We start from the raw sequence: 18,038 nt of genomic DNA, 5'->3' as shown, positions 1-18,038 counted from the left end.
ACAAAATACAGTGTGTAAGAATTAATAAGTGTGCATTAAAAAAAAACATTTTTTCAGCATGTAAAAAAAATAACTGCCTCCCAGTCAAGCAGTGATTTCAATTTAAATTGCTGTGTCCGGTCAGCAATAGCATCAGCTAAATGGGACAAAATGTACTTACCAGCACTTAAAAAAAATGATCAAACTTCTAAGTACCCATGATGGGCAAACCAAGATATGCTTTGCATCCCTGAAAATAAGCACATGAAGTGGAGGTGGAGCTTTTTGCCTGCTTGCCCTGAGAATCAGCTAAAAATACACTGTCAACAGGGTTATTCCAGCCTATGTTTTGGTTCATCTGCTCTGCACGCCCCTACTTCTCTTACCACTTTGATATTGTTATGACTGTGAAAGTGTGCATTGCAGATATTAAATATAACATCCAAGATATTTGCTTAGCTGGTTAATTTCTTCTTCTACTGCATATCAGTCCCTTCTTTACCCTGGTTCAATTTCAGAAATTGTACTTTGATGTTTTTACCATAATGTGCCCATTGTCCTAATATTTGCAAGATGTGGAGTCATTCCTTTGATCTGGCCACCCTCTGTGCGCATCCCAAACATTTGAGGCAGAGTAAGCATTCCTGTAGGTATATTAAACTTAGTCAAAAGAAAACATTCCATTTGAAACCAATTCTTCTTTCTGCTCTTCGGATGTGCAATTTTATTGTCTATAGGTTTATTTATTTTTACAAATGGGTAATGTTGAATGTTTCTCGTGTACAAAATCAACCAGTTTATTTTTTTCGTTATTTAAATAAAACATTTCAATAAACGATAACAAGAGAAACATCTATCTGCCCTCTAATTCATGGCTGCTAAGGAATGTTATTGCATGTGTTTCTCTGTGTTTTGTAAGGTGGCTTTGCCGGCTGAAACATTTCTCACATTCATCGCATTTATATGGTCTTACACCTGAATGTATTAATATACGATGTTGATCAAGATTACCTTTCAAATTGAATCTTTTGTGACAATCGGTACACTCGTAAGGTTTTTCGCCTGTGTGAGTTCTCCAGTGTCTGGTAAAATCTCCCTTCTTAGAAAAGCTTTTATTACATTGAGTGCATGCATATGGTCTAACACCTGAATGTGTTCTAAAATGCCTTATAAGCTCTCCCCTTAGACTAAAGCTTCTCTTACATTCAGTGCAAGAGTATAGTCTCTGGATTTGCTTTGTGGTTTGAAATAGAGATGCTTTCTTCAGACCACTGAAATGCATGTTACTCGTGTCTGAAGTCCCTTCTTTAGGTGTCCATAGCTGCAAATTAATATGTGTTGGATTACTGAAACCCATTTCACAGTCGGAATTTCTTTCAACTCCAAGTCCCCAGTAGTTTTCGGACCATAACTGGTTTTGAGGCTCTGTCTCCTCCCCAGTTGTTTGTGGCAAATTTATGTCATTTTGCCAAGATGAAACATTGTTTACTGGTAGGCGTTCAGTACAGGCGCTGTCTTTCCTTTTCCTGTTCATACTTTCTTCTTGAGCTGAAATCAAAAGGAAGAGCAGTGTTTACATTTTTAAGAGTTGGAGAGTACATATGAAGACAACACCCAAAGTTATAGTTTAATAAATGTGTATTAAGGCAGTGCATAAAGATGGATTTAAGCCTGCTCCCTCACATGTCCTAGTTTTGTGCATTTTTACTTGTGTAAAAATACATTAGTTTACAAGTTGTAAAAAATAGCTCCTATATATTGGACAAGAATGTATTTTACTGTAATTGTTTTAAAGCAAAATGAAAATAAGAGTCCTAAACAATAAAAGACCTGTGGCCTTTCATGGCAAAATATAATTTACTGTGCAAAAGTGGAATGTTTTTTCTGATAATCAAAATACCACAATCTAAACATTTGCAGCATTCATCCTCTCTAATATTCTTGTAAAATGTCCCTATCAATTGCTGCCTTCTAAAGACTCATACAACACTGTATTACAAAATTGCCTGGCAAGGATCACATATTTAAAAGCTTAGCCCACAATGCAAGTATTTGTTTAAATATGTAATAAGCAGTCTCATTTGATATTGTTTTATATTTGAACAACTCCGCTAGAAAATCCCATCAGATTCCTATAGGGCAAGAAACATTCCTCTTGGCTTTTGTAAGAACAAATACAAAAATGTAACCATAATCTTTCTAGAAAACTACTAAGAGCAACACCTTGTGAATCAACTTCTTAAATTTGAAATATTTGCAATTGATTTTCATGTCATGGCAAAAGTTGAAACAACTTTTCTCCAAGCTCCAAATGCAGCTGCTTCACCATTCGCCAATACTGACCACCTAAAATTGTGTGCTCATTCTTTTAGTACCTATGCATGAAGTGTATTAAATAGTCTGATGCCAGCAGTTGTTAAGAGTATACAAGAGAGGCTATGCACGGCATGATGTAGAGAAATTATCCATGGCATCATCTTGAGCTGCTAGAATTAATGGAGAAGCAGGAAATGGACTGAGAGATACACTGTAATTATTGATAACCATGATGCTCCTACACTCACGTAAAAGCACAATTTCTGCTCATTATGAAGTGGACATAAAATTAAAGTAAAGCTGAATTACTCTGAGCGTCCACCAACAATACTTAACAGAAGGTTTTTGTGAACAAGTAAAGAGAATGGTCTTAATGTAGGAGTAAAATGCTTCTAATCGAAAATACTTTGAATGTTGATGCTTATACCATTTCTGCTCGCCCTGGTATTGCTTGTGATCAAACTCAAAAATGTTAATAAAGTCTTGTACATTATTTTGCTGCTCTTCATATAATGGCCTTGCAAAAGAAGTGAAATAAATAATAGTAACAGGTATTTATTAACCCTTGAGATGGTACAGCTTTGTCGAAAGGTACCTTTGTTAAAGAGTTTGTTTTTTACCTTTATTTATCATTTTATTAACAATGCACACAAATTCTTGATACTTTGATATGCAGGTACATAGCACGCAAGATCGAAAAAAACATAAAAAAACAGGTGTACATAAGCAGATACACCTTTGTTACAGAGTTGATACAATATACAGTAGCAGAAATGTTTATTCACAGTCCAGCACTCAGAAAAAGATATGCTAGACACCATTTCAGCCACAGATCTGGACAACAGTAGTCTACAATAGAGGCAATAGCTTATTTTACCACATTTTTGCTCATCACCGAATTATCTGATTTGAGCTTCTTAGCCTAGTCTTTTAAGTTCTTGCTTGGAGGGCAATTTAGCTGGAAAGGTGTACCACTGTTGTTTGGCTAGGTTTCCACTATACAAATGATACTTACATTAATACATACATATATAAGTGTTTGGTGCTTGATCAAAATCCGAAACTCCTATACATCTTTGGAAGCGAACAAAACTCAAAATGAAACATGAAAACATTTAACTTGAAGGCAATCAGATTTCACATTATTTTAGGAGGTTATTTGATAATTCTGCTAAACATTACCTTCCCAGCTATTTCAAACAGTTTACTTACGTGTAGACAGATTGATGCTTCTTCTACTTCGAATCTCCTGATGGTCCAAAGAACATATTTCATCTTCTTCTTTTATGATGAGTGAAGTAAACTCCAGGCCTGCTGATAATGGAAATGGAAGGATATTAAGCTCACCATGTAAATATATATTAGGTTGAAACCTCTTTAACAAAATTGCGAGTTCAGTAACCGTTGCAGTCTATATTCTAGTAAAAGGACTATGGTACTAAAAAAATGCATTGATACCATAGGATCGAGAGTATACAGAGTAAACTCCAGATCTTTGTTTTACTTTTTTTTTCTTTTTACAGTTTGATATAGTGCGAACCTGGTCCACAGGCATTATAGTGCTTTATCAGAGAAGCAGATTATATAACACATGTTTCTAAGTACATGGAGATTAGGTGATTTGCCCGGAATCGCAGGATGTTGTCTGAGGCTAGGATTCAAATCTTGTTTCCTATTCAAAGGTAGCCACTAGGCAACATCTCCTTCCCAGATCTTATGTAAGTTTGTGTAGGCTGGGGATTAATTAAAATTTTTCGTTTTTAGAAGGTCTATGTAAGTCAATGGGTGTTGATACTGAAGTGTTCAAAGAAAAAAGAGAAAAATACTCTTAAAAAATTCAAGTTCTTTTTTATGGAGAACTTTATTGCAGTGATAAGCAGTTTTCATTTTCACTCAAGTTCATAATCCGGAATACCTATAAAAAGATGAACTCTTCTAAAAAACATTTTTAAATCGCTATTCCCATCTATAAGTAACATTCATTGAATGTATATATTTTTTCTCTTAAAACTATCCAATTACAAATTATACTAAACTGAAAAAATAGTACTGATCCAAAATGTTCTAATCCTCCTTTAAAGGTAAATTGAGCCAGGTACTTTCTGAGAAAAGAATTTAAGATCCTTTTCCCCATTGTCCTGTTCACCTCTTTTGTACTCAAACAAAATAAGCTCACATAATTTACAGCCATTTTCCTCGGCCCCATCCACAAAGGTACGGGTGGTAAAGTCAGAAATGTAATGCTCCAGGATTATTCTTATGTTTGAGGCAGATTTCCAACTCTTATGGTATTCACAAAGAATCTAGGATGTTTCTGAAAATCTATACCAGTTGTTGATTTTAATGAGTTTAATGTACTCAACTGGCAATTCCCACCATGCTCTAATCATCCCATGAAAATGTACATTTGCACATTTATTTTATTCTTCAGCATGGAGAAAACATTTCTGCCTATGTAGAAACCCCTTCTCGTACACTCTTATCAAACATGAGGCTGTTGCCCCCCCATTTCAGCCTTTGAAAGGCACATTGAAAGGAAATGAGGTCACTGTTAAGGTGGGAAATCTATCTGCAAAGGGGTTTCTGAATACACATAAACTTAAAAATTTGTTCACAAAAAGTTGGAAGGGGGAACTTCCAAAACACCTACAAATATGTTGCCCCCCACCCTTTGTAAATATGGATTATGATGATACATTCATAAGTACACTTTTCAAATGTAAAATTTCACCAACCCAGAGTTTATGAATACAGATTTGAATTTCAATGTTCGGAACAAAGCAAAATGACACCAATGGTTGACTTAGGTGTGCCACATGTGTTGTAAATCGCAACATGTTTTCCCAATCCCTCCTTAACACTAGTCTAGTCTCAATTAGGACTGGTGCCAAAAATAAATTCTGCATCTCTGATAGGTTCAGGAAATATTTCAGATTCTGCCTAAATGTCCCAGACAGAGAGAGGCTTACTGATTACATTGTTGAGATCCTTAAATCACCAACATACAACTGGTGAAGTTTCACAGGTCTCCACACCCAATTATATACAAATGTGTTGTACCATGGCAAGAGGTAGCACAAGTGTAAGTAGTATATAGAACAAAAAAAGGAGATGAGGTGGTGCTTCGGTTAATGCAGCCCCAATTAAAACTGGTCTCTAAAAGTCAGTCCAATCAGTGTAAACATTCAGAATTATTTGAAATTTACCTGAGCTGGGAGTGGTTCTGTGCTTGCCTCTTTCATCACCTAGATGATTTATTTGAAAAGCATTTGGCTCGTCATCCTTCCTCAAACAATTGTCAGAATTGAGGCTTGGAATTCCTGTTGAACAGATACGTATTGTGTTTCACACTGCTCTATGCAACCAGGTACCATTATTACTTTAATTAAATGTATGATAGTAATAACTTTAATAAAATGTATGATAGTAATGAAAGTGGAATCTCAAATGAAAGTTGTATGTTGAGCAGCAATATAAAGCAATGTAACCAGGCCACAGAAACTTTGCAGAGGTACAGAAAAGCACAAAATGCGAAAGAGTAATAATCTAAACAGTGTTTGCTCCATTCCAGATTACAAAAACATTTCCGAACACTTAAAAAGCAGTATTTCCACTAATTATACTCTGCCATATTTATATAATATGGATTCAACTAAAAACAATGTGTCTACTTCTACACTTAAAAACTTTAAAGGCAAATCCCTTTGCTTCTGTTTTTATTACTAATTGAGCACTGACAGTTCTTATTTTTCTGAAAGTATAAAGGTTTAACACACATATATGCACAGATTAATTGACAAACTTGATTTTTTGCAAATGATTCACAATTGGGTTGCTCTATTTTTGCACAGCTGAAAATAAAATATATTGATATAATATAGACTGGAGCAAAATATGCCTCATTCCCAAATACTCAAGCTGAAGGAAACTACGAAAAAAATGTACTTACTCTGTTTTTGCACCAGAGGCATTTCTTTATAATCAGATTGAGCCAAGAGCATCCACTTCAGGAATAGAAACAATTATCTGACTGACAACTTTGACGTGAGTAACTTAATTGGCCAACTTATTCAATAATAATCAAGAGGTAATGCATTTCTAGAGACATGGCCCTGATACACACTCCTGTTAATCTAAATTAAGAAGCAAGGCTAAGGAATGCAGTTCACAGATGTATATATTTTTAAGAAACATTGTGCAATTTTCAGTATTTATACTTTCACTAGGTTTGTTCTTCTGCCATTGCTGACTTTTTAATATTGTTCAACATGGTTTAATAAAAATAACATTGATTCATATGGTTTCATAGCATTTACTGTATTATCCATGCGTTGATACAGTGTCGGAAGTGTTGCCATGTTGTGCATGAAAACCACTGAGCTGCGGTTATCGTGAAATGGGATGCAGCGCTTACCAGTGTGATCGATGAAGAAATGTGAGGGATAGGCATGCAATTTATAGTTTTCACTAACTTGGCGGCTTTTGAGCAGCTCTGCAGGTCCATTTATGGTATTTCTTTTGTTCATAGTCCACTTAGCAGGTTTCTGCACTGTTCTAGGGTATTTTGTTTAAAGTTAATGGTCCTGAGGAGGCAGGATTGGAGAGGGAAAAAGTGAAGCAGATCTGCTGGGATGGTTTTATCATAATCATCCTATTTATGGTTGTCATTCTGAGATGCCAAAAAGCGGTGGTAGTATGTAGCTTATTGGGACATGCAGTGGTTGCCTAAATTAAAGTCCTTCGTCAGCCAGCTTTACAACAGCCAGCTTTACAACAGGCAGCATGCTGCTCCAGTACGCAGAGTTAGTAGTTTTCTTTTATTTGGTAATTGGGATTAGTAGCTGGCTCTGAAGGAAACAGGTATGTTCAGACGTGAGTCCCATGCTCTCCACACCACTGGAGTCAAGCTATCCAGGCTGATGACGGCTGATAGCCAGAAACCGGTCCTTGGATGCTTGATTCCGGTCCAGGAAAGACATGGCTTGGCAGTTCGGGCTGGACTGTTCCCATGAGGCACAGGGTCAAGGCTGATTTGCATATGGCCATGTCTGACACGGGGTGGTGTGGAGTGCAAAAAAACGATGGATTTAGGCCCAGATCTCTGTACTGGGGTGAATGTATGACAATGTTCTGCATTCTGTCCATCACCTGTTGTTTTTGCCTTTGTCGCCCCGAGTGGGAAGGGTATGCTTAGACGTGAGTCCCATGCTCTCCACACCACTGGAGTCAAGCTATCCAGGCTGATGACGGCTGATAGCCAGAAACTGGTCCTTGGATGCTTGATTCCGATCCAGGAAAGACATGGCTTGGCAGTTCGGGCTGGACTTTTCCCATGAGGCACAGGGTCAAGGCTGATTTGCATATGGCCATGTCTGACCTGGGGTGGTGTGGAGTGCAAAAAAACGATGGATTTAGGCCCAGATCTCTGTACTGGGGTGAATGTATGACAATGTTCTACATTCTGTCCATCACCTGTTGTTTTTGCCTTTGTCGCCCCGAGTGGGATGGGTATGCTCAGACGTGAGTCCCATGCTCTCCACACCACTGGGGTCAAGCTATCCAGGCCGATGACGGCTGATAGCCAGAAACCGGTCCTTGGATGCTTGATTCCGGTCCAGGAAAGACATGGCTTGGCAGTTCGGGCTGGACTGTTCCCATGAGGCACAGGGTCAAGGCTGATTTGCATATGGCCATGTCTGACCTGGGGTGGTGTGGAGTGCAAAATAACAATGAATTTAGGCCATGATCTCTGTACTTGGGTGAATGTATGACAATGTTCTGCATTCTGTCCATCACCTGTTGTTTTTGCCCCTGAAGGAAACAATGCCATGCATTTGCTCTAATAGAAGTTAGATTTAATGAATTAAAGCATTGGTTGGAGATTTTAATTTGTATTTGTATTTGGTATTTATGCAGCGCATATATCACCATAGAGGTCTCATAGCGCTTGCTAGTGTTCACGGCAAGATAGGTAAAAAAAATAAAACGTGACAGACCAGATGTAGAGGATTGGGCTAGAACAGCCTGGTTTTAAGGAGTCTACGGAACTTCTTATGGTCAATTTCCAGGCGGAGGGATAAAGGCAGAGTGTTCAGAGTTTCTGGGGACACCCGGGAGAAAGATCTACCACCATTTCTGATGGTTCGGATCTTCGGCACTGTCAGAAGATGTTTGCTATTGGACCTAAGGGTTCTAGCGTGTTGGTGTATGGCGAGTTTTTTAGCTATATAATGGGGTACTTTATTATTGAGCGTCTTGTGCACCAGACAACACCATTTGAAATGGATCCTTTTTTTGATTGGAAGCCAATGCAGGGTCTTCAAACTGGGCACGGAAGGAGAACGCGAGGGCAAATTAAGGACCATTCTGGCCGCTGTGTTCTGCACGACCTGGAGCTTAGCCAGGAGTTCTACATTAGTAGTGGCAAGTAGGGAATTGCCATAGTCCATGCGGCTAATAATCAGTCCCTGTACCAGGGGCATGCGGGAGGAGAGTGGGATCCATTTGAATATTTTTCTAAGACTGCGCATATGTCTGTAGCAAACGCGGACCAGATTGTTAATGTGGTTGGACATAGAAAGTTTGGAATCCAACATTACACCAAGATTGCGTGCAGCTGTCTTAGGTGAAGGGCAAGGTCCTAACATGGGGGGCCACCAGTCGTTGTTCCATAGTTTGGCTGCATCCCCAGAAAGCAAAATCTCTGTTTTGTTGGCATTTAGGAGAAGAGAATTATTCTTCATCCAGTTGTTTATGGCTATCATACAGAGTTTGAAATGCTTTTTGGTCTTGGTGACATCTGATCCCATGGTGATTAACAGTTGAGTGTCATCTGCGAAAGACACTGTTTGAAACCCAAAAGATTAGATGAGTTTGGCTAGGGGGGACACGTATAGGTTGAATAACGTGGGGCTCAGAATAGAGCCCTGGGGAACACCTTTGTTGATAACTTGGCTCTCCGAGGAGAAGTCACCTATTTGCACTTTAGAGGAGCGGTCTGTCATATAGCTCCTGAGCCAATTCAAAGCTGCGCCTTCGACACCAGTTGCGCGTAGGCGATCAAGTAGGATGCCATGCGAAATGGTGTCGAAGGCAGCCGACAGGTCAAGCAGAACCATTATAGCTGATTGCCTGGCATCCAGGGAAAGTCTGATATTGTCGACCATTTCATGCAGGGCCGTTTCGGTGCTGTGGAATGCCCTAAATCCTTATTGGGAGGGATCTAGTAATTTATTATTTTCCAGGTACAGGGTAAGTTGGCCGTTAACCAGAGACTCCAGAATTTTGACAAAGAATGGTAAAAGGGATATTGCTCTGTAGTTGGATAACTGTTTGGGATCTGCAGAGGGCTTTTTTAAAATGGGTCTAATAATGGCCTCTTTCCAGAGGGTGGGGACTATGGACTGTGTCAGGGAATGGTTAAGTAGAGCAGTGAGTAGGGGAGGAAGACAGGTCCAATTTTGGATAGGACTTGAGCAGAGGCCAGGTCGGTAGGAGAGCCTGATTGTATACGAATAAGAGCTAATAGTACTTTGTCCTCTGAAACTGTATGAAAGTCAGTGAGGGGGACAGTATGGAAAGATACAGGGTCAGGATTGATCCCGTTGGGTGTGATGTCCGATAATTGGGGAAATGATTTGTGAATGTCATTAATCTTTTCAACAATAAAAATAGAAAGGGAGTTCACCCACTCCTGAGAGGCAATTAGTGGTGGTCGACAGGAGGGAGGATTGGTGAATTCCTTGACAATAGTATACAGTTCCCTCTGCGAGTTAGCTGCAAGGGTGATTCTGCTGCCTAAGTATTCTTTTTTAGCCTCGGCTATATGATTTATATATAGCCGGTGAGTGGTCTTATAGTGCTGTGTGTCACTACTATCCTTGGAGCGCCTTCCTGACGGTAAGTTTGTCGATTTTAAGTTTGGGAGTGAACCAGGGGGAAAGTTTAGTGGGGCATTTAGTTTGTTTTTTGGGGGCAATGTAATCAAGTGTAGTAGTAATGGCAAGGTCAAGACCTCTAGCGCCGTGATTGGCTAAATCAGACAGAGGGATGGGGGAGAAATTGGCAGGAAAAGAATCCGAATTGATCTTATTCCATGGTCGACTTAATTTGCTTATATTCGAGGTTGGGGGTACGCTTAAAGAGTCCTGGAGGCGGAACCTTATCACATAGTGGTCAGACCATAAAATAGGGAACGGTGGGTCAGTTTCTAATAGGGAGGAGTTGGTCAGGAGAAGATCCAGGGTGTGTCCTGCCGAGTGAGTAGGGCCAATGATACGTTGGGAAAGTCCTAAAGTATTGAGACTGTTTATAAGATCACTTGTGTGAGGGTCAGATAGAAGTTCCGCATGGAAATTAAAATCCTCTACTAAGAGGAAATTGTCTACAGCCAGGATGTGTGGGGCAATAGCTTCTATGAGATTACTGGAAAAATGCGCTTTGCTGCCAGGAGGCCGATAGATTAGAGCGACCCGCCAGGATTTGTGATTGGTACTCTCTATGGAGAAAATGCAAATCTCACCCCAGTCTACCTGAGATGTCTCAATGATGTGTATTTTAATGTTTGCCCTAAAAGCAATGGCGACCCCACACCCTCTTTTATCTTTTCTGTCCAACCTAGATAGTTGATACTCCAGTGGGATGGCAACGGCTATATCGGGTTGAGAGGTTTCATGTAGCCAGGTCTCTGTTATGAGAAAGAAATCTGGCTTTTCAAGATCTAGTAAGGCCCACATTTCTATGGCATGCTTTGGAAGAGAACGGGCATTACAATAGAGGCCTGTCGGATGTTTATTTTTAGGTGCTGCCTGATTAGTATGGTTGGGTTTGGTAACTTCTCTAGCTGGTGAGAGTTTGCAATCTCCGGGAGGTTTGAGCACAGGTGAGGCATCATTAGCTGATACAAGGAGAGGGGCTGTCTTACTTAGGTTGAGTGCTGTGTTTAAGGAATGCAGTTCCAGACTAGAGTATTGGATTATAGCCATGAGGAAAGGAGATTTTATGAAAACAGGCAGCATAACTGGCGCCGGGCTGGCGCGGACGGGCGCAGACGGGCTTGCCTTTGGCGCACCGCTGTGCGCATCCGCTCAGCGCACCTCCTTAATTGAGGCAGGAAGTGGGCATGGCCGCTGCAGCGAAAGTGACCTCCGGTGTTTTGTGTGGTTAAAATGGCGATGCTGACTCCCACCGCTCATACGGCACTTGCCGCGGCGGACCAGGGAAGCATTCCATCTATCACGTTTTGTATACTCTAGTGGGCTCATAGAAAGGTATGCAGAGGTTGGAAAGGCAGGAGATTAATTTGAAAGAAAAAGCTGAATCAACAATCATAAATTTTAAGTTCAGGTCATGCACCGTTTTCAGAAACATTGTGGAGGTCTTAAGAGTTAACATGCAAAAACTGTAGAAGAAAACAACATTACTTGCATGGTTACAATTCGACTGTTCGCCATGAGAACCTAAGCATGCACACAGACCATCACCACTCAATTGTATGTACAATTTAAAAATATGGTTTAATTTAATGGAGGCAGGGGTGGTTCCAACTAAGTGGAAGCAGGCGGTGGTGTCTCCCATCCTCAAAAAGCCTTTCTTGGACCCATCTAAGCCCGAAAACTATCATCCCATCTCGCTGCTGCCTTGGCCGGCGAAGATAACAGAGGCCCATGTCAACTTGGCCCTGTCTGAGTATCTCGCCCGAACCAATGTCCTCGATCCCACACAAAACGGCTTCCGTGCTGGGCACAGCACGGAGACCGCCCTTCTTGTGATGGTGGAACATCTCCGTGCGGTGTTGGATGCTGGACAGACGGCGGCGCTGATACTGTTAGATCTCAGCGCCGCCTTCGACACAGTCTCTCACAGCATCCTCCTGCATCGGCTCGAGGAGATAGGTGTCGGCGGACAGGCTCTGCAGTGGTTCCGCTCCTACCTTGGCAATCGTTCCTTCTGTGTTTCCATCTCTCCCTTCAAGTCCAACTTCCAACCACTGGCCATGGGGGTTCCGCAGGGATCCTCGCTGAGTCCCACGTTGTTTAATCTTTACGTGAGACCGCTAGCTGATGTTGCTAGGTAGTGGGGCCTAACCTTGGTCTCATATGCCGACGACACACAGCTGGCGGTTACTCTCAGCGGGGATGCGGAAGTAGATGCCCCCAGGTTTCAGGATGGATTGAAGGCGGTGGCTAGCTGGTTGACAGGGAACGGTCTCCAGCTGAATGCCACTAAAACAGAGGTTATGGTTGTCGGTAGGGGAGCGGAACTCTGGGGTGACCAATGGTGGCCATCTGAGTTGGGACCATCCCCGGCGCCGGTTTTGGAGCTGAAAAATCTGGGAGTTTGGATAGACTCTGGTCTGACTTTCGTAGGACATACTAAAAGAACAGCGGCTTGCTGCTTTGGTCTGTTGAGAGGCTTAAGACCTGTTCTTAAGTACTTTGATGCCCCAACCAGACAGTTAGTAATCCAGGCCACTGTCATCGCTCGCCTGGATTACGCGAGTTCTCTTCTCGCCGGGGCCAATCAGGCTGAGCTTACTCGATTACAACGGGAACAAAACGCCGCAGCCAGGGCGATTGTCGGCCTCCCTAAATTCTGCTCGGTGGCGAATGTTCTTCGCTCCCTACACTGGCCTCCAATAAGGAAGCGTATTCTTTTCAAGGTACTCTGTCTGGCTTTTAAGATCTTGAGAGGCATAGGCCCTGAAATCTTGTCTGGCTCTCTTTCCCTTTATGTCCCTACTCGCACTCTTCGCTCCCAGGGCCAGGCCCTGGTTGTAGTCCCCAGATACAGGCTTTGCCGCATGGGCGGCCGTTCCTTTGGTGTAAAGGCGGCATCAGCTTGGAACTCTCTCCCGGTGGAATTGCGCCTGTTAGAGGATCTTATGGCTTTTAGGAAAGCCTTGAAAACATTCCTGTTTTAGTCTCTAACCCCCAGCCTGTGTTATGTACTTAGAGTGGTCCTCCCTGGTTCTCTTTTTAGCTTTGTTATGTTTTTTATGCATTTCCTGTCAAATGCGCCAGGACGCCACTTAGCTGGAGTAGCTGTGCGCACAATAAAAACCAATAACATAACATAACATAACAATTTCCCTATAAAATGCAATGGAAGAAAAATGCTAAACTGGAATTTTGTATTTTAAATATTTGGGCTTGCAATGATTTTACCATTTCCACCTAATGATCAGGGCAGGTGCAGAAACTGGGTTATTGTTGCGGTACACCCCCACTTTTTGCCTAGTATTTGATGCAACTTTGACTAAAGTTTACTGGATTCCCGATAACCAGGTCCCCAGTACCAGTGTTCTTTACCTAAAATGGTTCACTTGTTTTCCCTAATTAGCTTAACCTTTAACACCCTCTAGGTCCCTTGTAAGTGGTACCCTGAGCACCAAGAAACTGAGGTACAAAAGAGGGTTTAAGGGCAGCAGCAAAATTGTGCCACCCTAAGGCACCCCTCACAAAGCATATGCAATGCTGCCATTGCAGGCTGTGACCATAGAAGCCATCTTAAGACATGTACTGGACACTGCTGAAAACAAGTTCCTCAGCTATCACAGCTTTACTGAAAATAGGGATGTTTGTTATCAAACATCTCGCATTGATAAATCCACACTGATGCCAGTGTTGGATTTACCAATACATGCACCCAGAGAGCACCCTAGAGGTTCCCCCTGAAAACTTACCAGCTTATGGTTCCTTGCTGACTGTTTTCTGCCAGCCTGTTAACCGAGACATTGTTTTGACCTGCTAGGGTGAGAGCCTCAGAACAAAAGCCTGTCCGGGAAGAGGCTGTAACACCCTGTAAGAAGGTGGCTCGGACTGTGGTTCTGACCATCTGAACCGCCCAGATGTTTCGCTTGTTGAATACCTAACTGTTGAGCTTTTACTGTAGGAGAGCCTCATAAGTTGGGACTCACCCACAGTGAACTTATGATGAAAAAGACTGCATGTGGATTTTACTGGTGTCCCCCTGGTGAGAGTAGGCAGCTGTGCTGCAGCTGGAGTAAGGGGCACCAGGCTGGTTACATGCAGACACTTGTGTACCTACGATTGTACACATGTAGGGGCTTTGCGGAGGAAGATTCCTGGGCAGGGCGTAACGAAAGTTGAGGGGGCACCCCTGCCACGTACAAAGAGGTGCCCGGCTCTGGATCTAATCCAGAGCTCTTGGGCCTGAGTACTGTGCTGAGGGGGCCCCCTGCAGCTAGGGGACCCCCCACATTGCGGGATCTGCAGGGGGCCTTTGTTACGCCCCTGTTCCTGGAGTGCGTAGTCCAGATAGAATGGTGTGGCAGGAATTATGCAGAGATGGGTGGGGACATTGAATAGACTTTATACTATGGGAAGACACATGTAAGGAAAAGTCAGTCTGCTTTAATGTTTTCACTGAATGAACACTCCATTATTCTCCTATGAAGATGGGGACTACATGGTGTAGTTTCACTTCCCTAGGGCCTACAAATTTCAGACCGGCACCAAAGTACACTGTAAGTTGTGTGAAAAGAAGTATTCCGCTGAGTCCAAACCCATATATGTACTGCTTAAGGGTCATCCACAAATGTCATATTCCTCTGACTCCTCTCATAACCAGAGCCTGGATGGGAGTGACCCTTCCAGGCTGGATTAATGACCTTCCTCCTCAAGCTGTAGCACCACAGGCCTAGCCCTTCACTGCAAGCATTTTAAGGGAGAAGGCGTCCTCTCCAAGAGGGAGAGATGGTGGGTGGAGCTGCAGGTTATCCATCAGCAGCTGTCACCTGGTGGCAGGCACCAAGATGCTCTAGAGAGAAGGCAGTGGGGTGCATGGGTGGGACCGGGCCCCTCCATTGAGCAGCAGGAGCGGGCAGAGGTGGGCTCCCCGAGCAGCGTGACAACTCACCTGGAGAGAAGGGGTCCGGGTGGGACCGAGCCCCCAACAAGGGGCTAATGCGCCGCAGGGCCACCATCACGGGCAGCATGGCTCTCCCTGGAACAGCGGGAGAGCCGCTCATCTGAAATGCACAAGATGGGGGAAGAGCGCCCCATAATGCTTTGCAGTGCCTGGAGAGGCCTACAGGAAAACATGCCAGTTTTTCGCGTCAGATAGATACAAAGGTGCAGGGGGAGCTGCAGGGGCAAAGCAGTCACCCCCAGCACGAGGAGTTGAATTCCTTCCCTAAGTCTCTAGGGGACTTGAAAGAAGCAACCCGTCAAGGGCTCAGCTGTGCGTCAAGAGCATCCTGTGGCTGGAACTTTTGTTCTTCAGGTGGGGGTGCGTCTGGGACTGCACCAAGGTGTGAAGGGGTGAGCGGGGGATGTCTGAAGAAGGGTATCCCCTGGAGGTAAAGTGCAATTGCACGAGACGTGCATTTACCTAAGGTTATTTATTTTGAGGGACTGAAAGTTGCATGTGTAATGTGAGGTCATAAACAAAGTGGGGTTATGTTGCTAGACATTCTTGCTAGGGTGTCTGGCTGAGTATGCTTAATCCTGTGATTCTAATGGTAATGCCTTTTAGGGGCTTGTATTGCAATTCCTTATATATGTTATCTGCAACAAAAAGTACTGTAATTTTAAGTGATGCCTAAACATGTGTTCTTGCTGCTGCATTAGGTGAAGTAAAACCCAGACTGTTAGCCCTGAAGATGTAGAGGTGTATACTTTATGGTGAGTTCGAGATGCTCAGTCAGGGTTATGTGTCACCATCGCAGGTGTGCCCATTTTAAATGCTTGTTGAGATAATGGGGTGGGTAGCCACTGGGATGGGGCCAGTGGGCAAGGCCCTCACTTCAGGTTATGGTCAACCCACTGCTTTTGGGGCAAGATCATATGCATGCGTTGGAGTGGTGGTACTAGACCCCTCCCCCCTTGCGGGAGGGGTGGGAATGTTATGCAATGTCACAAAGTAATTCCAACAGCTCATGTATATTTGTGAATTGATGCATAGTATTGAGCAGTGTGTGTCTTTAATAAATGTACTCTTCCTTTTATAAAGCAAAGTACAGACTGGACAATCAATTATTGATTGTTATTTCTGCGTACTGGTAAATGGCGATTACTAGCCCACACTACCTCCCTTGAGTAAGCCTTAGACTGCTCTGCAACACTACCCTCTGAGTGTCAAGCTCTACAATGGGGTGTTTGGTTCCCAGTGAAGGACAAATGTGGTCATGTTATTTGTGCAGGCCTCACAGATACTGCCTCGTTTTCCAACACACCCCCTCCCACAGGATGACCTGATGATTAGCCTTCCTTAGGCGGCAAGTCTCAAAGGGCTGCTGCCTTTGAAATGAAAATCTGGATCCCCCTCACAGGTGAGGAAGCTGACCCATATGTCCATGGTCCTCTTGGCACCTAGACAGGTAGGAAAATTAGCTTGTCGGGTAGGTGTGTCACCTCCAGGCTAGTACCAACCCTAAAGTGGCCACTGTGAGGTGGACATGATTTTTTAGAAGTAGCCATCTTTGTGATGGCATACTTAGGCATTCTAATGGTTAGATAGGGGGCATAGTGAACCCAAGGGTCAGTAGCTCTTTGGCTACTACCCTGCACTTCCCTTAAACCCATAAATTCTGTATTTAGGGGAGCACCTGGCACCAAAGAAGCAGATCTGATGACCTAGGAAGAGCGAGGACACCGAGAAGAGAAGAAGCAACTGACCTGGTACCATCTGCGCCTAAGTTGACTCGTCCTGCAGCTGTTGACTCCAGAAACCTGGGAACTCTGCCTGCCTTGAAATAAGATTCAAGACCTCCCGTGAACAGTGGACCGGTTATGAAAAGACTCCAATAGAGAAGACTCTGAGGTCACCAGAACTACCAAAACCCAACACCTTAAGCCACCGCTGCACCCGTCGTTTCCAGCCCAAGTTGAAGTGGGCCACTGGTGCAATTAAGGTCCCTCACCCCTCCAGAGCTAGAGTCCATCATGGCTTCATCCCTCTTGGACTCTAAGACGTCGTCTGCAACCTCTGCACAAAGCCCCTCCCCCCAACCGCAAATGCTCCAGTAAGGAAAAATCAGACACCCAAGGACACCCCAGCACCGATCGCTCCTGGGCTTTGGAGAAGAGTACCAAAGGTGTCCTCCCTTCACCGAGCATCGCAAGACTTGACCCAACTTGCTGGTTCAGCCCCACTGGACTTCCTGCCAGAACCTGCAGCCTCTTTCTGCAGTGACCTCCTTAGAAACCTATTGGGTTTCCAATGCTGTTTAACACCCTGCACCTGGCTGCCCTAGTGCCGCTGGTGCTGTACTGCTGGTGCTGCCTTGGACCTTGCTCACCACTCACCTTAACTCCTGTAGATTGGTCTTGTAAGTCGCTGTACTAGACCTGTTTGCAGAACCTGTTCTTCCTTCCACAGGATTACACGGCAGTACTCAGAAATTGCACTGTGTTCACTTTTTAAAGTGAAAACAATTTATATTTAAGAACTTACTTACCTCAACGATTTTTCTCCAATGTCTAAACATATATAAAGATACTTGCTTTTTTTTATAAATTGGTGTGGATCTCCTTCTTGGAGTTGAATTTGTATTTGCAAATGTAGCCTAAGACTTCTTGACCACACTAGCCCCTAATAGAGCACTTTGGCGTTACAAAGCAAGCCCTCCTCCACTCATAAGGGAAACCCTGGACTTTTTAAAAGGTATATCACATTCTTGATAGATCACATAAAGAGCCAGCTGTAGGAGCCTGCTCCCTACTGCAGGATTAGGGAGTATAGAATCTGGTTTAGTGTGTTTGTGTAAAATAACACTTCTC

The 18,038-nt window shown here is 43.2% G+C and overlaps 1 protein-coding gene across 5 annotated transcripts in view; it reads right to left on the bottom strand.

The window, feature by feature from the left end:
• Window positions 1-673: 673 nt before the first annotated feature.
• Window positions 674-18,038, bottom strand: part of LOC144755652 (uncharacterized) — a 131,788-nt gene continuing 114,423 nt past the window's right edge. For 4 of the 5 annotated variants that reach the window (XM_078644805.1, XM_078644810.1, XM_078644808.1 and 1 more), the window contains 3 exons: window positions 5,502-5,615; window positions 3,508-3,609; window positions 674-1,527 (listed from right to left, as the gene is read on the bottom strand). In XM_078644805.1, coding sequence (XP_078500931.1) covers window positions 833-1,527; window positions 3,508-3,609; window positions 5,502-5,615 — 911 coding nt within the window. In that variant the 3' untranslated portion in view covers window positions 674-832. The remainder of the gene's footprint in view (window positions 1,528-3,507; window positions 3,610-5,501; window positions 5,616-18,038) is intronic. The other variant, XM_078644806.1, reaches the window with a different exon arrangement.

This window comes from Lissotriton helveticus, chromosome 5_1 (genome assembly GCF_964261635.1).
Source record: "Lissotriton helveticus chromosome 5_1, aLisHel1.1, whole genome shotgun sequence".
Classification (NCBI taxonomy): domain Eukaryota; kingdom Metazoa; phylum Chordata; class Amphibia; order Caudata; family Salamandridae; genus Lissotriton; species Lissotriton helveticus.
The sequence above is the reverse complement of the archived record's forward strand: the minus strand, read 5'-3'. Positions and strand labels throughout refer to the sequence as shown.